Source organism: Lactuca sativa, chromosome 4 (assembly GCF_002870075.4).
Source record: "Lactuca sativa cultivar Salinas chromosome 4, Lsat_Salinas_v11, whole genome shotgun sequence".
Taxonomy (NCBI): domain Eukaryota; kingdom Viridiplantae; phylum Streptophyta; class Magnoliopsida; order Asterales; family Asteraceae; genus Lactuca; species Lactuca sativa.
Window position 1 is genome coordinate 335,910,703 of NC_056626.2, and position 27,226 is coordinate 335,937,928.

At 33.4% G+C, this 27,226-nt stretch overlaps 2 protein-coding genes across 2 annotated transcripts; both read right to left on the reverse strand.

Moving 5' to 3' along the window:
• Nucleotides 1–602: 602 nt before the first annotated feature.
• Nucleotides 603–3,539, reverse strand: LOC111909986 (ATP-dependent Clp protease proteolytic subunit 3, chloroplastic). The gene is made up of 5 exons (XM_023905785.3): nucleotides 3,110–3,539; nucleotides 2,651–2,765; nucleotides 1,810–1,985; nucleotides 1,197–1,292; nucleotides 603–1,005 (listed from the first exon to the last, which is right to left on the reverse strand). The coding sequence occupies exons 1-5, from the start codon at nucleotides 3,422–3,424 to the stop codon at nucleotides 751–753; spliced, it is 957 nt and encodes a 318-aa protein (XP_023761553.1). The 5' UTR covers nucleotides 3,425–3,539; the 3' UTR covers nucleotides 603–750.
• Nucleotides 3,540–9,695: 6,156 nt separating this feature from the next.
• LOC111909969 (uncharacterized mitochondrial protein AtMg00310-like) lies at nucleotides 9,696–10,337 on the reverse strand. Its single transcript, XM_023905762.1, has one exon. The coding sequence runs from the start codon at nucleotides 10,335–10,337 to the stop codon at nucleotides 9,696–9,698; it is 642 nt and encodes a 213-aa protein (XP_023761530.1).
• Nucleotides 10,338–27,226: the final 16,889 nt, after the last annotated feature.

The window sequence follows — 27,226 nt, forward strand, 5'->3', positions numbered from 1 at the left end:
GCAAAATTTACCAAATTTCAAAATTGATGGTCAATTTCGATGTTTTTCTAATATATGATTCAAACCTCGAGTATGATTTTTGAAAAGTAGTCATTTTTTGTGAATATCCCAACAATTGAACTTAATGGTATTCTAGTATTATATAATATGTAAATATACGTATGCAACGACCAATTATGTTTTGCCCTTTTACATGATTTGATGTGATTTTGTTCCTAAATCAATTGCTAAAGATAAATATGATAAATTTTTGTCAAGAGCATTTCGTAAAGTGATTTGCAAAATGCTTCATGAAACCAAACAAAAACTTAATTGGCGTACACTGTGATTTTAGGGCAGAATTTAAAAAATTATTAAATGATTAGAGCTAGAAAAAATAAGATTACACATTATTATTATTGGCATTCAAGAGGCCAAGTCTCCTAGAAACAAACTTCTCAACTTAACTGATCAATGTTAACTATAACAGACCTCCAAAGACTTATTAGCTGGTGAAATGACCTAAAAGCCCCTAGTAAACATTCTTAATATAAAGAACCACTAGTCAACTCATTTAATAGCCCTAGTCAACCAAGTTATCTTAAAGAAGAAAACAACAAGACTTCACCTCTTTTGCAATTACTATTAAGAATTTTATGATTTTATCAACCAAAAAGAGTCTAAATATCTCGATAATTAACAACAAAACTCGAAATAAAAATATCTAAATGTTACATTTTCTCTTCAAGCAGAAGCATATTCTTCCTTTTTCTATTCATCTCCATCTTCCCCACCACTAACATGTCCATTCTGCAACATCTTGTCCTCTGAAGGCATATTCTTCAACGCCTTTCTACTCCCCTCAACTTTCCACAAATCCCACACACGGGTTTTTGGTGGAGGATTTGTATCTGCAATCGGTGCAACTAAACCTGGCTTTCCATCATCAATCACCTCATCCACCAATCCATACGCCTTTGCCTCCCATGCGTTCATGAAGTAATCGCGATCTGTGTCTGCTTCAACCTGAATGTTTTATAGTTGCTGATTGAGTCGGATCTGATTGAGTCCTAAATCTAACTGAGTCAGAGAATTCTAAGTGTGATATCAAACAGTCTGAATTTGACTGAGTCAGAGAGTCAGGTAAGAGGCGTATGAAGGGGGTTGTTAGAAAGTTTGATGCCTAAATGAGAAAAAATGAATAAAAGGGTAATGACCTTTTCATAAGGAGTTCCTGAGACTCTTGATATGATTTTGTTGACTTTAACTTTGTGGTACACCATTTCTCTTATTCTTATGCTCATGTCTGTTGCCTGGATATATATATAAATTGAGAAATCATGAACTAGTTAGTTAATAAGGGAAAATTAGTATAATGTTTGAAATGTGAGGGTTGAATCATTTTAAGGGTGACACTGATTATTTTAATAAGAGTAAACAAGTCGATTATTTCCTTTCTTTTTTACTATAGAATATGTGAACTACCATTGCCAAATGGATAACTTTAGGAAGGTGAGTGAAAGAAAATTATTCATAATAACAAAAGTCAAAAGTAATGTTTTATCCACATCATACAAGAAATAGCAATGTACTTTCATTTATATGTTTATTATAGTAAGATGCTATAATAAACAAATACATGAAAGTACGTTGTTGTTCTTGTTTTAAATCGGATTCATGATTCTGAACTAAAATCATTGTTCTTTATTTTTCATTTTATGGTCTATAACTTCATACTTTGAAATCATGAAAGAGTAAAATATATATTATTATTGATATGAAAAGAAACAATTTGTATAGATAAAGAAAGCAAACCACTTAACCACATACATTTCCTCCAGCCTTTCCAAGAGGTTGATGGATCATGACCCGAGAATTAGGCATACAAAATCTCTTCCCTTTGGTGCCACAAGCAAGAAGAAATGCACCCATAGATGCAGCTAATCCAACACAAATGGTCGAAATATCTGCTTTGCATAGCTTCATGGCATCGTATATTCCCATTCCTTAATGCATCATTAAATAGATCACAAAATTTAGCATTTCTTTTAATCATCAAAAGATTACACAAAAATGGGATTGAACTTATGGGTAACTATCAATGAATTACATGAATCTTTAACTTGGAACCTTTTCCAAGAAAGAAAATGTGGCAATTTTTTATGGGACATCATGTAAAGAAAAGTGATCCAACTTTTATAAAACACAAGAGTACAATGGGATTCTATTTTATAGATGATACAAGGTAAAGTCAAAAATTGCTAATTTGACTTACAAGAAAGCTCAAATGAAACAAAAATATAATAAGAACTTAACATAGCTATGAAAAATTGTGTTCAAAACATTTAAATGTGCTCATAGATATCAATAATAAATTTTGCTCCAATTATGTAATTGGTAGATTATCTCGAATTTAGCACACAAATAGTCCATGTTACATGAAATGCTTGAGTACAACTCTACAAGGATCAAATGCAATTGCTAGTGATTAAGAACTTAAAGTTGGAAATTTTTTATGTCATATTTCTAGCTTGAAGTGATAAGTTTTAATGTGTTTATTGCTTTGTAGTTGACCTTTCAAAGTGTTCAAGGACTACTAAAACCATGAATCTTGAAAATTGTCGTAAAAATCAAGAAACTTTGTTAACCAAACAAAGACATAATAGCATACCAGCAGTAACAGAGCCACCAGGCGAATTTATGAACAATCTTATATCCTTTTTATCGTCTTCTGCATCAAGAAATAGCAATTGGCTGATTATAAAATCAGCTGACATATCATCCACCTGCAAAACACCATTCTCTTCATGTAAAAATTATTCAAAATGGAAATTGCCCAAAACTTTAAGCCCTAGAAACTACACAACGCGAAATATGAGTGATTGTAATCTGAAAAATGTAGCCATTTGATTGAAGAAAAGCCATCAAGGAATTCAAATTAACTTACTGATACGCCACAAAATTGAACAAAAACGAAAACCTATCAAGAAATTCAATGAATTGATGGTTTATGTGGATAAGTATGTCTGTAATCTCAAAAACCTAAGCAACCAAATTGAACAAAATCAAGAACCCACCAATCAATTTACCTAATTTCATCAGTATATATATGAAAAAACGCTTTAAAAACCTGGGATCCCAAGAAGACGATACGTTGACGGAGAAGCATGTTGGTGGTATCGAGTTCTTCGAATTTAGGCATCCAAGCTGGAGCTGAAGCAGAGTAATTTGATGTGGGAACATCCCAATTACTTGACAAAGTCTGCGTCTTGAAAGAAGAAGAAGCTTTAATGGATAACGAAGGTCTGCTGTTACTTCTTCTTCTACTATTAGATTGGGTATGTAATAATGATAAATGGGTGTTAGGGTTTTGTGTGAAGAAACTTTGTGGTAATAGTGCTGCCGGTTTTGTTGTAAACGCCGCTGTTACACAACCCTTCTCCATCTTCCTGCGCGGTGGTGTGTTGGTGGTGGTCCTCTGGCTACCTTTGCTTGCTGCGTTTTATTATTGTTTGTTCGTATTTGGATATATCGTGATAACACGCTAACTAAGTTTTCATCGTTTAAATTCTTATGTTTGGTTAAAATGGTATTTATTTTGGATTCAGCATAGGCGGGTATCCATTTCATTCGGTGAAAACCGGAATTGGTACCGGCGGTTCCTAGAAAGTTAGAATCAGAACCGCTCTAAGCAATTCTTAAATGTTTGAAACCAGTCTCGGAACCGGCGGTTCCGGTTCCGGGAGCGGATAACCCGGTTACATTAATTTTGTTAACTTTTGTCGATAAAACCGCAATTTAGTTCGATCCAAATCCAGTCATTTCGTACCAAAGACAGACAAAATCGGACTAGTATATATTCTAAATCGGTCTAAGTAATACACATATTTATATGAAATAATATATATATATATATATATATATATATATATATATATATATATATATATATATATATATATATATATATATATATATATATATATATATATATATATATACTGGTTTCGGCGGGTACCCAGCGGGTAGCGGATCCAAAAAAACGAGGACCGGAACCAGAACCGCTTAAGGTGGTTCAATAACTTTAGGAACCGGAACCGGAACCTCTTAAAGCGGTTCCGGTTCCGGTTCCAAAACCGGCAGTTCCAAGGCGGTTCCGGTTCCAAAAGCGGGTACCCGGTTCCGATGCACATCCGTAATTTTGGGTTATTTAGATTTATTTTTCTAGGTCAATGTCGGTGTGTTGCGTATTAGCATTTATATAGTTGAAGTTTTTATAAATATATGTTTTTTTTAAATATAACAATAACATTGTTGTTAAATTTGATATAATAATTCGTATACTAAATTAATATAATATATTATTTATTTTGAATTATATATATATATATATATATATATATATATATATATATATATATATATATATATATATATATAATGTCGAACGTTTGAATGACTTATACCCGTGAGTTACACATAAATAAAATTATATATATATATATATATATATATATATATATATATATATATATATATATATATATATATATATATATATATATATATATATCTGTGAGTTACACATAAATAAAATTATATATAATATATGGCTTAATGTTATTTATAGTTGTTATTATTGTTAATAGATTTTTTAAAATTTATTTGTTTAATGTTTTAATTTCTATCATTATAATTATTTAAAACATCAAACATAGTTTTTTGATTTTAAATGTAACAATAAAATCATTTATATACAGTTATTTTTAACTATTGTTATTGTAAGTTATTTTAAGCTACTTTTTTCAAAACTTTTAACAATTATAAAAATATCTTAAGGAAATATTTTAGTTAAATTGAGATTACAATTTAGTTTTTGCATTTATCATTACAATTTATCACTTTTAACTATTTACAAAATATTCTTTGGTTTTTTAAGTGGAACTGAAATTTATATTTAAGTTGATACTGTAATGTTATATTTAAATTAACAATTTAAGTATTTTGTCCAAACTGTTTAAAAGTTGTAGCTTTAAACTAATAATGGTTTACATATAACAACATTTTAAATTTAATAAATTAAGTATAATATGTTAAAAGTTAAAGACATAACTTTATAAGTAAAAGTAAATATATTATTTTAAAATTGAAATTTAATTTATTTATTATTACACTTTAGGTTTGATATTTATTTACCTTATTAACCAACTTATAATCATTGTTAGTAAGACACTACAATTTATCACTTTTAACTATTTACAAAATATTTTTTGGGTTATTTAAGTTAAACTAAAATTTATATTTAAGTTGACCTTGTAATGTTATATTTAAATTAATAATTTAAGTATTTTATACAAATTTTTCCAAAATTGTATCTTTAAAATGATAATAGTTTACATCAAACAATATATTAAAACGAATATATTAAGTATAGGGAAAACTGCAATAAAGCCCTACATATTGGTCTTATAATCGATTTAGTCTCTATATTTTTTTATTCAATTAAGTCTTAAATATCGGTAATCGTATTCAATTTAACCCTTTGACCCGGTCAACAGGTCATCTAACTTTCAAAATTTACATTTTTGGCCCAGATTTCAAAATTTATTACAAATTTGATCCAAAATTTATACTTTTGGCCCAAATTTTAAATTTTGTTACAAATTTGGTCCAAACTTTATCCTTTTTGCCCAAATTTTAGAATTTTATTATGCATTCATCCAAACTTTATTGTTTTTTAAAACTTTTTTTCTCAAAAAAATGTTTCTAATATGTTTTTTCCTTATAAAATCATATTTATACAAAAAAAAAACTTATTTTCACATAAAAATCTTATATTTTCTATATAAAAACTTTTTTTAAAAATTTTTTTGTATATGGAATATCTAGTTATAAAACTAGATATTTATTAAGTATAAAAATATATACAAATCCGTTTTTATAAAAAAAAATGTATATAAAAACGTATCTTACAAAAAAAATGTATACTAACACCTATCACCTTTATATATATATATATATATATATATATATATATATATATATATATATATACACACACACACACACAAATAGGTGTGTAACTATATTTTTTCTTATAAAACCGTGTTTGTTTATATTTTTTTTATAAAAACGTGTTTGAATAATTTTTAATATAATATGTGTTTGTATACATTTTATAAAATCATGTTTGTATACATTTTATAAAAAAGCGTTTGAATAATTTTTTATATAATAAGTGTTTGTATATATTTATAAAATTATGTTTGTATACATTTTATAAAAACGGATTTGTATATATTTATATACTTAATAAATGCCTATTTTTATAACTAGATATTTCATACACAAAAAACTTTTAAAAAAAAGTTTTTATATAGAAAATATAAGATTTTTATGTGAAAATACGTTTTTTTTGTATAAATATGATTTTATAAGGAAAAGAACATATTAGAAACTATTTTTTGAGAAAAAAAAAAGTTGTAAAAAAACTAAAGTTAGGATGAATTCATAATAAAATTCTAAAATTTTGGCAAAAAGGGTAAAGTTTGGACCAAATTTGTAACAAAATTTAAAATCTGGGCCAAAAGTGTAAATTTTGGACCAAATTTGTAATAAATTTTGAAATCTTGGCCAAAAATGTAATTTTTGAAAGTTGGTGACCTATTGACCGGGTCAAAGAGTTAAATTGAATACGATTACTGGTATTTGGGACTTAATTGAATAAAAATATATACAGACTAAATCAGTTATGAGACCAATATGTAGGCACTTTATTGCAGTTTTCCCTTGAGTATAATATGTTAAAACTTAAAAAACATAAATTTATAAGTAGAAGTAAAGATATTATTTTAATATGCAAATTTAGTTTATATATGATTACATTTTAGGTTTGATATTTATTTAACCTTATTAACAAACTTATAATTATTATTATAAAGAAATTGAAAAGTCATGGGAGTTTCAAATGAATGTGGTTAAATGAAAAATGAATGAGAGTTTCAAATGAATGTGATAAAAGAAAAAATGTTTCCTATAGTATAGGACTAGGCGTAACCCCTCGCGTTGTGCAAGAATACATTTAAGTGGTTAAAATAATTATGGGAAAAAATAAAAATATGTTGAAATTTACGTTTTTAGTCATGTTTTGGGCACTAACCGAATTATCAAATAACATAAAAACTCATCAATTTATATTTTGATACTATCTAATATAGTCCATACCTTATAAACTTTACTTTTACTTTTATAATATCCAATATATATCATAAGTTTTTGTATAACGTTAATATAATCTACTTTTCTTATGTCCGATAATATTTTTTGTATAAAATAAGAAATAAGTTGTTTTAAGTAAGCTATTAATAAACAATATTGAACTAATAAACTTTGTATTACACTATTTATATTACACTAAAACATCCAAGGTTTCATATATGAACTTTCAAATATTAAACATTAAAATTAAGAATGAAGTCATACAAAATATATCATTATACATAAATGTCATCAAGAGTTTTAAAATAAGTCGATTAGTAAATATGATATTTAATTTTAATTACATATTTTGCAAGGCGTACGTTTGACTTTATGTTAATGCGCCGAGAATCCTCTTCCTTAATTTGTACCTAAAAAATTAAGGTGAATAAAAATATAAAATAGATATTACTAAGAATTAATATAAATAATTAAAAAGGGTATGTGGATCTCCTACCACCGGTTAAAGACAACGTACCTCTCTAGTGGTATCGATTCCTAAGTGAAATTGAAGTAGTCATTCTATGTACACATTGTTGTCTAATTACATAAACAAATATGAGTAACCAAACATAAAAATGTTATCTTTATGTAGGAAAAATATTTTAGTTAACTAACAAATTAAATAATATAAGTTTAAAACTTAGGAGTTCAAAACATTAATATTTTTATTTTATATATATATATATATATATATATATATATAGAGAGAGAGAGAGAGAGAGAGAGAGATGGAAAGTATAACATATATATGAGTTTTAATTAATTATCTTTTTGAAACGGTACAATTACAAAAACAATAAATTACATATTTAAAATATTTAATTAAATATTTTCGACATCACCCTATATAACATATGATCAATATATTAACGATCAAATGACAATATACTACGACTGTATTACAATAATCCAAAAACGAAGAAAATATAAAAACGAATTAGTATAACAAATTAACAAATTAAAAGCTCTAATATAATAGCATATCTCCAAAAGTGGTCATAAGACATCAACCCAACACGAAAACCTTTAAGTTTGTTTTCTTTCTAAAATTTGTATATGATTTGTATCATGTCTTCCCAAAATATTGGCCTTTTTATAGTAAAATTTTCACTAAATGCTAATTAAACATAATATAAGTTATAAATTTTTTGAGTGTTAAATCATAATTAAGAAAACTTTTGGGTTGCATTAGTTTAAAAAAGGGGTTTCAAATGAATGTGGTTTCAGAAAGTTAAAAAACAGGGCTTTCAAATGCATGATATTCAAGAAAAAATGCTAGATTTATAAGTATGTATGATGTATGATAATATAAAATGATGATTATGATTTCTAAGGATGTGCTTAGGATTGTTTTTCAAAACGGTTTAATGGTTTATTGGCTTTTTGAAAAGTTAATAAGTCAAAAAAAATGTTTGGCAAACTTAAAAGCATTTTTCAAAATAGCTTTTCCATAAGCTTCAAAAAGCATTTTTTTTTTAATAACATGTAAAACTTGGCTTTTTGAAATTGTTTTTGGCTTTTTAACCAAAATAACTTCAAAAAACACTTTTTAAAACAAACACTTTTTAACTTATTGACTTTTTCATCATAAAAGTTAATCTAAACACTTTTTAGAAAACTTATTTTACTACTAATCCAATAAGCATTTTTATCAAAAAGCACTCCTAAACACCCCCTAAAATTGATAATTATAAATCGTAGTGATTTCTAGATCTTTCGGTCATAAGATGTTGTTATTATCATCTCTTTTTTTGAACGGTTGAATATATAAAAAGAAAACGCTAGCAAATAGCTAGCAATCTAACAAAACAACTAGTTCATGAGGGATTAATCATCAACCCATTTCAATTCCTTCTAACCTTATGATTATGATTACAAATTCAATTATAAGAAAACAGAATAACCGAATCAAATAAAAACTCTTTCTTGTACTTCAAGTTTCCGAACAGAAGCGTATTCCTTTAAGTCCATAACACCCAAATAAGAGTAATAAGGACTATTTCCAAGATAAGTCTATGAAAATGAGAACTCGAAAGACCATCAATCCAATGCACCAAATCAAAATATAAAGGGAAAAATAGGAATCAGTTTATCCATCCACGGCGTCAATTTTAGCCATTGTTGATGAGCTAAATTGCAATTAAGAAATATATGATTCACATTCTCTTGAACCTCCAAACAATAAGGGCACAAAAAGGAATCAATCTCCACCCCTCTCCTAACAAAATCCATTATAGTAGGGAGTCCATCCAAAATTAATCTCCACATAAAAGTATTGATTTTGATTGGAAGAAATCTATTCCATATAGTAGAAATACCTCTAGAAGGATGTTTCAACCAATCTAAATGATATATGGCTCCCCTAACAGCGAACTCATCTTCAACCCCAATCGATCACCGCCATGAATCCTGAGTATTAGACAACTCCACCGAATCAAGTAACACCATTAATTGATTTAACTACGAGCCAAGAACCTCGCCTCCAATGTTACAGTTCCAATGAATAACCACTGATTATTAACCCAATAATCTTTAACATAAGCATCTTTGTTTCTGGCTACATCAAATAAACGAGGAAATCGAGCTCTAAGACTAATACTACCACACCAATTATCTACCCAGAATTTCGTATTCCCACCATCACCCACTTTCCTACACACTGAGTCAAAGTGGATTATACCTCTATTATGTAAGTCCCAAAACGATTTTACAATACCCATCCAAACGTAATTATTTACTCTAGTAGAAGAAGCCAACATAAATCCACCATCTTCACCATAACAACTATTAATAATCTTAACCCACAAAAGATTTTGATTATTAAGAAACCGCCATCTCCACTTATACATCAGAGCTTGATTAAAAGATTCCAAGATTCCAATAGAAAATCCACCATAAAATTTATCATTAAGAATAACCTCCCACTTGACCCATTGAATAATCCTTTTTTGATCTTCCCCACCCCAAAAAAATCTAGCTCTAATCTGCGTCAGATCTCTATAAATAGAAATAGGCGTATGAAACATAGAGAAATAGTAAATACCCAAGCTAATAAGCATTGATTTATGTAGTGTAAGAAGACCTCCAATGGTAAGCATTTTCAATTTCTAAGTTAAGAGTTTTTTTGCAAGATCTATCACAGAGTACCTCCCAAGCCGTTCTCCTATTCATACCTTGACCAATTAGCAATCCAAGATACCTGAAAGGAAATGAATCTGCCCTACATCCCGTACACATGGCAACATGTTCAATGACCTCACGGTTAACCCCAATCCCATATAACTTCGATTTATGCAAATTAATTTGTAACCCTGAGGCCATATAGAAGAACCTCAGGATCCTAATTAATTTCTAAATATTTTTGGCATCCCATTCACCAAAAAAGATCGCATCATCTACATAAAAAAAATGAGAAACTTGCACATTATCATCATCAACAGAAACACCTTTGAACAAAAAGTTATATGTAGCATCTTCCATATACACATGTAAACCTTCCATCACTAAAAGAAACAAAAATGGGGATAGCAGGTCTCCTTGTCTCAACCCTCTCTATAATTGAAATTCTTTGGAATGATTCCCATTCAAAGGTACTAAAGACCTAACAGATCTCAAACAGCCCCTAATCCAAAACCACCACCATTCTCCAAAACCCATAACTTCTATAACACGATCTAAATACTCCCACGAGACTGGGTCATAAGCTTTATCGAAATCCACCTTAAAAAGCATCATCTTCTTTTTCTTTAACTTTGCCCAGCGCATAATTTCATTGACCATAAGATCACTATTCAATATTTGTTTACCTTTATTGAAGGCAGATTGGATCGGATGAATAATAGAATCGACCACCTTTGCCAATCTAATAGCTAGAAATTTAGAAATAATTTTATATTGTAAACCAATAAGGCTTATTGGTCTATAGTCTTTTATTTCCGTAGGATTATCAACTTTAGGAATCAATGTAATAAAAGAAGAGTTACAGCCTGGTGAGATGAAAATTGAATGATAGAATTCTTGCACAAACTCGAAAACATCTTTCTTAATTAAGTCCCAGAATTGCTTCAAAAAACGAAACGAGAACACATCTAGACTTGGGGCTCTATCACTACCACGAGCCCATACAGCATCTCGAATTTTGTAATTTTGAAAACACGGTCTGAAGCTCTTCAACCTGCTCAATATGCAAACACTAAGATTTGGGAATTTGTAAAAGTGTTTAGTTACTTCGTATTTCATTATACTTATAATGGAAGGTTGTGTCATATCCTACCCGTTCGGCTAACGACCCTCCACTAGTCAAGTGTGCGGTGAGTAAGAGTAGATACCCAATGGCGGTCATTTTACAGGCCGCTTTCTTAAACACCCCTTATAGACTAGCTTCGTGAATAAGGCCTACTAACAGTAAGACTGACTCTTTACTTATACATATATAATATGTTAAACTTTTAATCTTATATAGTATAAGAGTGTATTTTATACTTTTAAAATACTAGGTGGTTTAAACTATAAATTAGACTTTTAATTTAATCAAATTTAAACCATATTTTTTTATGGATTTATTAATTATCTATTTTAATTAAACACTTAATTAATTTAATAAAACCACAAAGGTGCAATTTGAATTTTTCAAAATACTAGGGTTCTAGAATTTAATATTTCAAAGTTACTTTTTAATTAAATTTTAAATCCCAAAACTTGAGGACAAATTTTGAAACTTTTCAAAATATTAGGTTTTAACTATTTGAATTTCAAAAACTAAAACTTTTAAGTTTAAGTTTAAACTATAAAACCTAAAGGGTGTAATTTGAAACTTTTCAAAATTACTAGGTCAAATATTTGAATCATAATAATCCTATATTATCCATATCTAACCAAATCCATTAATTTTTATAAGGATAACCATACCAATCATAAAAAATCGATTTTAGGCCAGAAAAACGAGTTTTGGTAGTTATTTTCATCAAAATCTGGCTAGAAAATCGAAAATCCCGGCACCAGAGCCCTGGACTCGTCGAGTCCACTAGGGAACTCGTCGAGTTCATGCAACTCGTCGCGTCCATACATGGACTCGGCTAGTCAGCCAGTCAGACAGCCAAAAATTTCGATTTTCTGTTTTGGCAGTTCATATTTGCATCTATTCAACTAGAAAACCGACTTAGGCTCTGATACCACTGTTGGATTATGAGCATAATGTCACACCCCCAAACCTAAACGACGGAAACGTTCGGGGCACTACAAGAAAAAGACCCTTTTACGACGCGCAAATCACGACAATCATTGATTTATGTTACGCAAAAGAGAGTGACATTAAAAAAGTGTCGTCTCTTCAAAAAAATTAAGGATTTATGTCACGCATTAGTACGTGCCTTTAGATTAGTGTCTCATGTAAAAAAATAAAAACACGGAGGGCACTTTATCTAAAATGTGCGCCCTCTGTGAGTGTCGCTTTATGTTTTACTCAAAACGCGCGTTCTTGAAAGGGGGAAATGAAATCCCCAAAAATTAAAACCCCGCCTATTCCATGTGAAAAATTAAAACCCGCTCCTCTTCCAATTAATTTAATAAAACCACAAAGGTGCAATTTGAATTTTTCAAACTACTAGGGTTCTAGAATTTAATATTTCAAAGTTACTTTTTAATTAAATTTTAAATCCCAAAACTTGAGGACAAATTTTGAAACTTTTCAAAATATTAGGGTTTAACTATTTAAATTTCAAAAACTAAAACTTTTAAGTTTAAGTTTAAACTATAAAACCTAAAGGGTGTAATTTGAAACTTTTCAAAATTACTAGGTCAAATATTTGAATCATAATAATCCTATATTATCCATATCTAACCAAATCCATTAATTTTTATAAGGATAACCATACCAATCATAAAAAATCGATTTTAGGCCAGAAAAACGAGTTTTGGTAGTTATTTTCATCAAAATCTTGCTAGAAAATCGAAAATCCCGGCACCAGAGCCCTGGACTCGTCGAGTCCACTATGGAACTCGTCGAGTTCATGCAACTCGTCGCGTCCATACATGGACTCGGCTAGTCAGCTAGTCAGACAGCCAAAACTTTCGATTTTCTGTTTTGGCAATTCATATTTGCATCTATTCAACTAGAAAACCGACTTAGGCTCTGATACCACTGTTGGATTATGAGCATAATGTCACACCCCCAAACCTAAACGACGGAAACGTTCGGGGCACTACAAGAAAAAGACCCTTTTACGACGCGCAAATCACGACAATCATTGATTTATGTTACGCAAAAGAGAGTGACATTAAAAAAGTGTCGTCTCTTCAAAAAAATTAAGGGTTTATGTCACGCATTAGTACGTGCCTTTAGATTAGTGTCTCATGTAAAAAAATAAAAACACGGAGGGCACTTTATCTAAAATGTGCGCCCTCTGTGAGTGTCGCTTTATGTTTTACTCAAAACGTGCGTTCTTGAAAGGGGGAAATGAAGTCCCCAAAAATTAAAACCCCGCCTATTCCATGTGAAAAATTAAAACCCGCTTCTCTTCCAATTAATTTAATAAAACCACAAAGGTGCAATTTGAATTTTTCAAAATACTAGGGTTCTAGAATTTAATATTTCAAAGTTACTTTTTAATTAAATTTTAAATCCCAAAACTTGAGGACAAATTTTGAAACTTTTCAAAATATTAGGGTTTAACTATTTAAATTTCAAAAACTAAAACTTTTAAGTTTAAGTTTAAACTATAAAACCTAAAGGGTGTAATTTGAAACTTTTCAAAATTACTAGGTCAAATATTTGAATCATAATAATCCTATATTATCCATATCTAACCAAATCCATTAATTTTTATAAGGATAACCATACCAATCATAAAAAATCGATTTTAGGCTAGAAAAACGAGTTTTGGTAGTTATTTTCATCAAAATCTGGCTAGAAAATCGAAAATCTCGGCACCAAAGCCCTGGACTCGTCGAGTCCACTATGGAACTCGTCGAGTTCATGCAACTCGTCGCGTCCATACATGGACTCGGCTAGTCAGCCAGTCAGACAGCCAAAAATTTCGATTTTCTGTTTTGGCAGTTCATATTTGCATTTATTCAACTAGAAAACCGACTTAGGCTCTGATACCACTGTTGGATTATGAGCATAATGTCACACCCCAAACCTAAACGACAGAAACGTTCGGGGCACTACAAGAAAAAGACCCTTTTACGACGCGCAAATCACGACAATCATTGATTTATGTTACGCAAAAGAGAGTGACATTAAAAAAGTGTCGTCTCTTCAAAAAAATTAAGGGTTTATGTCACGCATTAGTACGTGCCTTTAGATTAGTGTCTCATGTAAAAAAATAAAAACACGGAGGGCACTTTATCTAAAATGTGCGCCCTCTGTGAGTGTCGCTTTATGTTTTACTCAAAACGCGTGTTCTTGAAAGGGGGAAATGAAATCCCCAAAAATTAAAACCCCGCCTATTCCATGTGAAAAATTAAAACCCGCTCCTCTTCCAATTAGCAAGAAAGAAGCCTAGGGTCTTCGTCTTCCTCTCTCTCCCTCTCTCTCTCTCTCTCTCTCTCTCTCTCTCTCCCTCGAACCTAAAACCCAATGCGATTTCATGGAGATTGTTATTATGATTTAGAAGCAAAGAAGAAGACAAGCAAGGATAGTACTACTAAATTCCACAAAATCGCAGGGACTAGGGTTTTTTTTCAAGAACAAAAACACTTGGTGCTCTCTGGCCTCTGCAACAATCGATCGATAATCTCGCCTCACGTCTCCGGCAACATCTTTGCTCACTTCTCCTCCAACGACCTTAGGGGTATTTTCCTCCGGCGACCTCAGGCTCATGTGACCTCGTCGAAGACTGCTTGAATTTCCACACCCTAACCTGTCTAAGATATGCTTTGGTTATTCTCTCTTCCTAATGTTTTCGTTCTTCTATTTCTTTAATTTCTCCTCTACTCATAGCTTTGATTTCGATTTTGGATCTTCTCATCTTCTCCTGTGTAAAACCCTAACTGAAAAACTATGCAGGTTTCAATGGCGATTTCCTCCTCATTCCACGATCCTCACTTCTACTCTCTAATGTAATGATGTGTTTTTGTTTTCAAACAGGGTGGTTTCATTGTAGCCTCTGTTAAAGAGAATTGATGTAAACGAACAAAAAAGAATGAAAACAAAAGTAAACGAACAAAAAAGAAAGAAACAGATGAAAGGTATTCACATAGGTTAATATTTAATAATTAATAATTAATAATCTCTCACTATGAAAAGGGAAATATCGTAATTTTAACTTTTCTGTAAATAGGGAAAGAAGAATTCGGGCTATAGAGGAGAGAGTATTGTAGAAAGATATTCCAAGAACAGCTGATGATTATGAGAAGATGATAAGAAGCTCCCCAAATAGCAGCTTTATCTGGATAAAATACATGGCATTTTTTCTCTCCTTGAGTGAAGTTGAAAAGACCCGATCAATGGCTGAAAGGTATATAAAAATAAAAAATTCTTCATAGTTGATTACAAAAATTATATAAATTTACAGTTTTTTGGTTGCTGTTTAGGGCTTTGAAGACAATTAATATAAGAGAAGAGTCAGAGAAGCATAATGTTTGGGTTGCATACTTTAACTTAGAAAATGAATACGGGTCCCCACCAAAGGATACAGTGGTAAAAATATTTCAAAGGGCATTGCAATTTTTATTTAAGAACTATATGCTTAGAGCTTCCAGTTAAGAAGATGAAGGTGAGTTAGTTATTGTTGTTGATTCTATTTTTTTACTTATATGGTTATGATTTATATATATATATATATATATATATATATATATATATATATATATATATATATATATATTTGTTGGATTTTGCAGTTTTTATTTAAGAAGTATCTTGAATTTGAGAAGTGCTGAATATGTTAAGGCGGAGGCTCTTAAGTTTATTAAGAAGTTCTCTTACTTTTTTTTGTTAAGCATGTCATATGTAGAAAAAGGGAAAATACATCAGTAGTTTGTTTTTCAATATAATAGCTTACTATCTCATTTGATTCAGGGGTATATCTGTAATATCGTAAATACTTTATATGATATATTTTTTATGGTGATTTATCAGAAACATATATTTTTTGTGACAAATACAAAGGATTTTACTAAAATTCCAACAGATAGCACTAGCCGAAAAAGTGGAAGATGGGAGAAGGAGGCTTATATGGGTTAGTCTGGACTTTACTCATTTGAAATTTTGGATTACTGTTCTTTTTGTTTTGACAACTTAATTAGGATCTTTAAGTGCTTTGGTTGATGTATTATAATCTAGGATATGTTTATTCTTATAAAATTTATTTATTTTAAAATTCAGAATATTTGGGTTTGTAATCTTATCGGGAAAATGGCTTATAAGTAGACAAATACGCTGCAAAAGAGTGTTTGTTGTTGGATCCTGATGCTCGCCCAATAATGAGTGAAGTTGTTCAGATACTTCTAACTATAGCACCAGAAAAATCTAAAAGGCGGAATTTCTCCGTTGACTGCTTTTAGGTTTGACTTTGACTTTGAATTTGTCTCTGTCTGTTAAGTCGGTTTTTCTGTGCTCTGAAACAAATCTTAATTTCTTTAATAGGATTATACCATTAGAATGGAAAGCGAGCTTCAACAATTGTCATCCAGTAGATCATTTTCGTCTGAATCTTCATTGCTTGTGCATACCCCTCATGAAAACGAAGAACCAGCTACAATTATAGGTCCCGGTTCACATTATGCACTGGTGAGGCTGCTGATTGATTTGACAGCATCAGGTGACCTTGATCTCTACGACAAGGTTAATATGTTTATAGTTGTAATGGGTCTCCTCCTTCAAATCTTGCATTTATATACTTAATTAATTATTAATTGGGTGTTCGTTAACATGAATTTTACATAATAGTTTCCATCAACTGTCTCCAAACATGAATTTTACATAGTAGTTTTGCATTATCAATGGTTTGTTGGATCCACACCTCTTTCAAACTTCACCCCAATTCCAAATGCTACAGCTGAGGTAATTACTAATTTGTGGTTCTTTTCTGAATTATTGCTTTTAATGACATCTCACTCTATGTAATTGTTTTATTCTTTTTGTTTAGGTGTACTGGCTAGATATCCCCCTATATTTGCTCTATCTTCACCAGTCTCCCCACGTAAATAACAAAAAAAACCCTAAACCCTAAACAGTCTTTCCTAATTGTGTCATTTAGATATCAATTTTAACCTTTTTGCATAGGAACCAAATGCCCAAAGGTTTTGAAGCTTGATGTGCATGGAGAACTAGTGGAGGGAAACATAATTACATGCCACCTAGAGGTTGCATGGTGTGGTGGGACCCCAGCAAAAGGCATTTCTAGGTAAGCCATATTCATACAATTACTATGTAATTTGACTTGTCAACAAAAGGCTTAATTAATACTTGTTGCTTTTTTCAGTTGGTTAAGGAGAAGATGGAATAGTAGTCCAGTGGTGATTTCTGGTGCTAAAAATGAGGAGTATTTATTGACTCTAAATGACTTTGATTCATGTCTAGTTTATAAGATTACTCAAAATAGGAGAAAATTTTGCTTCTAGATCTTGTGGTGATTTATAAGTCCATTATATTATTATTATTATTATTATTATTATTATTATTATTATTATTATTATACGTGCCCATTATTATTATTGTTTAATTTAACTCTGAATATTCTCTATCTTTTTTTATTCTTGGCAAGGCACCATAGTGTATATGTTGGTCAGGAAGTTGCTGTCAAAATTCTTAGATCTGAGCACTTGAATGAAGCATTAGAGCATGAATGAAGCATTGATCCTTGACAAGGCAAATATGGACAATGATCTTGAAATGGTATTTACTATTTACTCTTTATGTTATTATGTCCACCAGGACAGATAATCTCTTGCCCTTGGCTTTTCCCTTGGCAGTTAACTTATTCATGTCCTTTAAAAGTATTTAAGGAGGTCCAGGAAGAACATCATACAAGCATTTACAAGGAGCTGTTGTATCTATTCAGACTAGGCTTAGAGCAATGGCTGCACAAGATGAGTTCAGAAGAAGAAGAAGAAGGAGCAAGGCTGAAACTATAGCTGTGAATTCTAGCAGAAGATATCGTGTACATGTTCTTGTGTTGCTATTGTCGATTCGGGAACATCTTTGCTTACGTACTGGTCCAACTGTAAATAATTTTTTATGGTATTTTATATGTATTTTATTTTGTATTTTGTATGACATTAACTTTTGTGCAATGGATTGTACTTTTTGTATATGGTATTATATTTTCTATTATGAGACATGAAATGCAATTTAATTCGAAAAATAGTAAATCTATAAATATTTTTTTAAAAAAATAAAAATAAAAATTACGATATGCAAAAATGTGTGTCATCTTCATTTATGACATGGCCTTTCTTGACAGCGGTTTTAATGATACGCATTGTGTGTCATAAATGCGCATCGTAAATGCGTCGTCTCTCATTATGACAGGGCCTTCCTTGACGCGCATTTGCACGTCGTCTGAGTGTTTTACGACACGCAATGAGCGTCGTAAAAGGATGTTTTTCTAGTAGTGGGGGCTGAGGACATCATATTCAGTATCATAACAATTGAATAGTAATGAAAGTACACACCACCATAATATATATTTGAAAAGTTTACATGATTGAATGTATTACATGTTTTAATATCAAATACAATATGGTGATCCAAAATATGTTACTAACGCCAGTGCATTAGTCTTCAAAAGTAGATGCTACCTGGTTTAGCGGTTTCCTGAGAATACAAGTTATTTCAAGAAAAAGTGTCAACAATTAAGTTGGTGAGTTCATAAGTAGTGATTTGAGTAAATGTATGCCATTCAAAAGTTCGTGTATGCTCTTCAGAAAATCCCTTATTTTCTTAACAAATGAAATGTAGTCTTAAATGACCAAGACCAAATGAATCGTTGTTTGCATGAAATGAATGTATTGAACCAGGAAAATCCCATATTTTCCTAAAAGTGAAAAGCAGTCTTAAGTGACCAAGACCGTAAGCTGTAAGCAACTATGACATGCTCAAAAGAATGATGTATAGTCTTATTATAAAACAACACTATAAGAAGATCGTATTTGTAAATGAAAAGTGATTGTAATAGTCACTTTGCCTGTGAAAACATAATACCATAATAATTATCTATCTCGTGAGTTTTCATAACCGTACTATCATAATTTGCCTGTAGCGACGTTCTTCAAGCGTCAAAATGAGATGACACTTGTCACCCCAAGGACTGTAGCTAACAGTCAGGGTGCGGGATCATTAGTCCCGTATAGATCTATACACACTTGTCACGTTCTCCGGACGGGAGATTCTGGTTATAAAACAGGACTTGCTAGCGGTACCTTGATAGGTATATTGAAGACAAATGACTCACAGATTCTCAATTAAGTCACGTATTAGAAATGAATACGTTTGTCTCTGAAATAATTACCCTTTTTCTACAGTGTTGACAAAGGCATAATAATGATTTGTATGTTTTTGCATGTTTACGAATGTTATAGTAAAAATGGTTACCCTTGATATGATGCAAACATATAAATATAACTTATAATATTTATAATTATGCTTCATCCCGAGAGGGTAAAGTGGTATAAGATGTTTGCATGTTAACAAAATCCATAAGATAGTTATAAAAACAACATGAAATGTATAACATAAGATTGATGTTTTCACATTGGATTAACCGTGTGTTTACTTGTATCCCCCCCCCCCCCCCCCCCCCCGGTTAAAGTGTTCAAAAGCATTTAAAATCAATTAAAAGTGTAGAAATGGGGGTATGAACTCACTTGGTAGCTTGAAGAATGTGAGATAAAAATCGAGCAGAACTTCGACTAGAGAAAGTTGATTTCTCGGGATTCCCGGGAATCTCGGGAGCGTAAAAATTCCATCTAAACTTGGATATGAAAACCAGGGCTTCGAGATGGCTTCGAGATGGCTTCGAGGGGTTAAACACAGAGCAAAAGCACGAGAAAGAGAAGAAGTGAGCAACTAAACCCAAAACACCCTTAAGTTCTATTTATAGGCCAGATTCAGGCTTCACGTCGCGAACCTGAAGGAGTCCACGTCGTAAAAATCTCTCTCACGTCGTGAAGCTTGATCTTATCTCTTCCTTGGACGCGACGTCTGCTGGCCAGGCCTGGAACCCATCAATCAAATTCTCACGTCGTGAGCTTCCGGCTCGCGTCGTGGGCTGCCTGACAGCCTCAGATTTTGTGTCCCGAACTTCAGAAATTCATATCTCTCGCATACGAGCTCCGATTTTGACGTTATTTATATGCACGCGTAGGTGAGATTATTCTCTACAACTCTCGTTTAGACGTTGTTGGCTAATTTTGAATTTATTTTTAATATTACATTTTTAACAGGCCGGGATAGGAAAAGTCCGTTAAAAATCCATAACTTCTTCATCCGATGTCCGTTTTCGTCTGTCTTTTTACCGTTGTACTACTATTGTCGAGATCTTCGATTCTCATTTAGGTTGCTTTGGCTAAAAGTTGCTCGATCTCTATTTCGAGTTTTTAGCTGTCTACTGTTATGTCTGAAACTTCGAAAAATCATAACTTCCTCATACGAAGTCAGATTTGGCCGTTCTTTTTGTGTAAGTTTACGGTTTAATGATATCTACAACTTTCATCTAGATACCTAAGGTTGAAAAGTATTTTATTGAAACTTTGCATTTTATGCTTAACAACGTTTTACTAGTATTGCTACGAATCTTAAATTGGTCATAACTTCTTCGCTATAACTCAGATTTCAGTGTTCTTTATATTTCTGAAAACCTTTTTACGATATCTACCACTTGGCACATCATAATTATGGTTACTGAATAATTTATTTTGACCTAATTTTTGTTGGTGTTACACATAACATCATTCATATGGCGTGCATGCAACCCTAATTGCTTTGATCTAGGTTTTTCTAATTTGAACATACAACATTGAATACCAAAACATAAACCCTAAAACTAGCATACGAAATCCAAAAATCACATGTGATTTGGGTTTAGATCTTACCTCTCTTGTTATGTAGTAATAACAAGATTAATCCTTCTCGATCTTGACTTCTGAAAGCCTAGTGCCCCAAGTGTTTCACCTCTAATGGAGTCATAAACACTCTATGCAAAGGATGATGTAGGAGAAAGGAGGATTTCGACCACTCTAGGGTTTCTTAAAGCCTTGGACGAAAATCCATTGTAATAGGGTCTATTTATACTTGTGGCTGCTAGGGTTTTAGGTGGAAACCCTAATGTGACTGCTTATGCCTTAAGCAGCACATGGACCCCTTCTAGAATAGCCCTTGGACGAATTCCTTATGGGCTTCCCATAGAATTCGTCCAACCTTATTCCAAGGTAATCCATCAACCCAATTGCAACTATCAAATAATTACAATATCATTCTCCTTTATTTAATCAGTCTCTTTTGATCACCAAATTAATTCCAAATTAATTTATGATCAATACTAATTAAACAATATGATTTCCAAATAATATACTAATATTGTAATATATTAATAAAACCATTTTGTATGAATTTATTATTCATATAATAAATTCTACTATCTCTCCTTTTGTCATCCTATCAAGTTGCATGAGTGAAGGCAACCCAAAAGGACCATGCTTATAATTGGGTCAAGAAATTACCAAAATAGTTATGGGCTTAGACACCTAATCCAACACTTCTCTCCAGAGCTAAGCAAAAAAATATCTGGAATATCATCAAACAAATCCCCGGAAATAATGAATCTATCAAGACGACTTAATTTACCTCTAGCTATATCCACTTTAGTAAACTTCCTGTAACATCCTATTTAATTAATAAATAGATAAAATTAGATGAACGACTAGTCACAATAAATTCATATTATTTAGTGGGGCGTAGGTTTCGGGGAGCCAAATGAAATAATTTTAGATGTTGGGGGTTAAAAGTATAAGTTCTGGATTTAATTTGAAAAGGATTTTAAAATTTATGGTGTGCTTGGTAATTATTGGACTTAGATTGAAAGGATTTTGGAATACTGTGGGTCAAGTGGTAACTTCTGGGACTAGAATTGTAATGAACTATTATAGAAGGGGTTTAATTGATAAATAATGGATTGAAGTTGAAAAGAATATGGGGGGGGGGGGGGGGTTGCTGGAAGTGGATGAAGGACAAAGTTTGCATGTGGATGGGCATAAACCCGTCACTTTGTTCGTAACCCTAACCCTAGACTCTCATATCCTCAGCCGCCACCTTCACTGTAACAACGTAAATTTCAAAACAAAATTTTCATTTTTCATCAACCAAGTTCATATAAAAACATTCTTAAATATATCCAATAGTAGTTTTTGAAACATAACATATCCCAAGATCATAAAAATCAAACTCTCTCTCTAGTGTGTACGAGTAACGTCGGCGCCTTCCCACGGTCCTCGCTAGTACCTGAAACACATAACACCACAACTGTAAGCATAAATTCTTAGTGAGTTCCCCAAAATACCGCATACAACACATACGCACTCGAGGCTATGATACGATCCTTCGGTCGATGTGTCTCAACGGGACCCTCCAGTCCCATAGCTCGTTGGACCCTCTGGTCCGGTCATAGCTTGTTGGACCCTCCGGTCCGGTCTATAACATCATACAACATACATATATCACATAGCACATAATCTCATATGTAACACATAAGACCCTCTGGTCAACACATAATACCACTCTAGGTAACGTATAGTGAGAAGACTCACCTCAGGTGTCTCGGTAAGTCTTTGACTCGGTAGAAATGCGATCTATCCTCCGCCAAATCACATAAAGTAAATACTCTCATAAATATAACTATACTCAAACCTTTCTTAACACCTTCAGAAGGGTAAAAGACCATTTTACCCCTCTCTTGGCTTAAAGGCCTCACTGTTGACCAAACCCTAAAAGTCAACCATAAGTCAACGATCAAACTTTGACCCGACTCGTCGAGTGCACTTGGGAGATCGGCCAGTCTACACGTGTCTACTGACTCTCTTAGCCCCTCTTGACACGTCGAGTCCTTCCCCTTACTCGACGAGTCACACCTGGCATGAATCGCGGGGCTACCCCGACTCAACTCGCTGAGTCTCAAGAACAACTCGGGGAGTTCTGCTTTGAACTCCAGTCCCCTATCTCTCACTGACTCACTGAGTTATTTCCCTAACTCGGCAAGTCTACTCACTGAGTGATTTACGGGGAACCCTCATCCTACTTGCCGATTCTGATCTTCGGACTCGGCGAGTTCATGCCATGCACAAACTCCATAGACCTCCTGAGGTCAGATCTGTTCCTTTAATCCATAGATCTGACCTTCACAAGCATGATAATCACGTAAAGTTTAGACCTTGACACTCAAATAGCATCTAGATGGTCTTACTTGGTGATTTAGTCCCAAAATAACATCCTAAGTTCATGACTCCCAAAATAACTCCAAAAAGCCCCAAGGGTTAAGGCCTCTGGACTCCTTTGAGTGCAAATCCAAAGCATGAACTCGAGAAGGAACCATTTGCTCCACAATCTATCCTCTAAAGGGGGTTAGAAAACCCTAACTCTAGGAAATCAACACCACAACTGAATGAGGTCTGAAAAATACCTCAAGATGAAGTCTATGAGCTCTGAAATCACCAGAATCACACCTCATTCAGCCTCCTCTTGGCTTGGTTTCCTCCTTCTTGCAATTTCACCAACAAAATGATCACAAATGGCCTCTCCTTTCCCACAAACGCTCTAGATCTCTTAGGGTTTCTCTCTGGGGTTTGTTAGCCGCAAATGACGGCCCTAAGGGCCTTTAAATAGGTCCCAAACCCAGAAAATTAGGGTTTCATTAAACAGCATGGACTCGCCGAGTCCACTCATGGGCTCGCCGAGTCCGACTGTGAACCCGGATAAGAATCCGCGACCATACTCGGCGAGTTTAAACACCAACTCGCCGAGTCCCCTCACAACTTCCAAAAAAAATAATGAATAAAATATTATACCTGGGAATCCGGGTGTTACATTCACGTATCCTCCTTCCAGCCGCTGTCATCTCTCCTGTAGTCACCTTGCACCACCGAGCCATTGTGGTGTTGTCCGGTTAAAGACAAAAGTCGTTGTTAGACATCATGGAAGTGGATGATCGAATGGAGCACACCCGAGGTGTCGCTGCTGCTGTTTCCGGTGGAAGCCGTCACCCTCTTCAGATCTTCTTCCATTCCGCTACCTCCCCGTCGTGTTCTTCTCTTCCCCGTTCTCCTGTAGCTACTTCTCAGTCATGACCGTCGCCGTTTGGATCGTTTCTGGTTCTCTGACTGTCCCACTGCCACTTTCTAGCCATCACAACGCCGCCACTGCTACCTAGCTACCGACAAAGACGATGGCTGCTGCTCCGAAGTGATTCACTTGTAGAGATCGGGAGACATACTACTGCATAGTTGCTGATAGTTGTCGCTGCTGGAGACGAGGATTGAGCACCTCCTACTACCGTGTTGCTTTAAGTCACCAACGAGGCTGTGAACCGCAAGGACCAACCGTCGGTTGCCTTAACCGCCATGGTGGTTGCCACCACTCGCCACCGCCGACCACCGCAAGGTGGCTATGTGTGCATTTTATTTTTATGTGTTATTTTGAGTTAATCATTGTAAAATGTAATCGGTGATTAACGAAAAGAAAACTCAAACCACCACCATAGGATGGTGGGTGCCGCCACCGGCCGCTGTGTCGGGTGGCGGTGTGCCTTGTTTGTATTGTGATTCATTTGGCACATTTGGACAAGGGGATAAAAACCTAATGGGCCTAGTGAAACCCTAATGGGTCTAATGGACCCTAATTGACCCAAGGAAAACCCTAATGGGCTTAAGGACTTGGTTTTAGGCCTATTAGGCTAAGAGGGGTTGGAAACCCGAATTAGGGTTTAGATAACCCTAATGCCATGAAACCCTAATTTGGGACTTATCGGGACCGCATCAGGATTATTTAATGAATTTAATATAATAATTAATAATCATTTTCAATCAGCCTAAGTCAATATTGGACTTAATGGATTAAGTCCTTAATGGGTTAAGTAGGAAAACTTAACCCTAATCATCATTTTATATGAAACCCTAATTTCACTTGGGCCTTTAGTTAGGCCTTTCCATTGGGCTTTGGTAATTGGTTTACTAATGGGCCATCCAAGAATAATCAAATGGACTAGAGTAATTATTTGGGCTTGAGGGTAAGGCCCATATGAAGGATTGGGCCCAATTTGGAAAATTGGGCCATATATGGGCCATAATTTGGGCCTTAAGGACTATATGGAATAATTGGTTGGGCCTTAAGATAAGCCTATATAGAGGTTTAGGCCTAATTTGGAAAATTAGGCCATATGTTGGGCTTTGGTCCATGGTTTGGCTTTTAGGCCTTAGATTGGGCCTTGGACTGAATAAGTCTAAGTTAGGGTAAAGTAGTCTTTTACCCCAAGAATAGAGTTGTGGTTATGTATTGGAACCCAATTATTAATTCGGTATTGTTTGATGTTGACAGTTGGGAATCTGTCATCCAGCATCTAGAGTTTTATCCGTGGGACTTCAACAGTGCCAGGTGAGCCTCCTCACCATACCAATTGGTCTAAGGCACCAAGGCTGGCCCATTTTATGATATGTGGTACACTAGTTGATGTAGTGATATGTGGTATGCTAGTTGGTTATATGTTATGTGTTATGTTATTGTTTATGTGATATTTGCATGAAAGACCATGGGGGAGCCCATGGCACTTGGATGTAAGACCATGTGGGGGAGCCCATGGCTTTCCTATTAAAGACCATAGGAGGAGCCCATGGAACTGGATGTAAGACCATATGGAAAGCCCATGGCTTTCCTACTAAAGACTATGGGGGAGCCCATGGCACCGGATGTAAGACCATGTGGAGAGCCCATGGCTTTCCTATTAAATACCTTGGGAGGAGCCCATGGCACTTAGGTGTAAGACCATGGGAGAGCCCACGACATCCTGGAGTAAGAACTTGGGAGGAGCCCACAACATCCATATATGTTTATATGCATGGCTATGTGATTGATATGGTTATCTGATTGATATGGTTTATTTAGCTGTTATGGCTAATGTGGATTATGTGGTTATGTGGATTGTGTGGGGTATGCTCTGGGGAACTCACTAAACTTCGTGCTTACAGTTTTGTTTATGGTTTCAGGAATCATCGATTTGAAAAAGAAGGGCTCGGATTGATCGCAGTGCACACACTTATGATTTCCGCAATGAATGGTTTTGGGATAAACTCTGATAAATGTTTTAGTTAATGATGATTTGAAATGTTTGAAATAAATGGTATCAATGCTTTAGCTACATTCAAAAATGAAATTTTTACCCTTGATTTTAGGGTCGTTACACTTCCTACCACCCATAGGACTGTCTACCAAATCCGCATCAAAGAGAAATTGATTGAAGTCAGCAACTTGGGCAGCACCAAACACATAACCTATTCTTTCTATAGCCAACCTAACCACATTGAAGTCACTAAAAACAATAAATTACATGGTTATATGAGACATAACCGAAATCAAATAGCCCCAAAGATCACATTTTTTCTTAGCATCTTGAGGATCATACACATTAATCATCGTGCATTTAATGTTCTTTCTAACCCAACATTAACAAGCACCACATTCTCCGTACATAAAACCCTCTCCTTTTTTAAAACATTAGGATCCCAAACAGAAAGAATACTACCTGAATTCCCCGTAGCAATACTACAAGCAAAATTGAAAGAAGAATTCCCCAACATAGATTGAATTTTGAAAAGGTCTACACGTATCATACGAGTTTCTTGTAAACCAAGGAAATTCACTAGGTTTTTATTATACAATTCCTTCACCCATCTACGCTTTTTAAGCGTACTAATCCCACAAATATTAAGGGACATACAAATTCATGTAGACTAAATCACTTCCATACTAACTAGTCTTTTCTTCAAATCTGCTTTTACATTC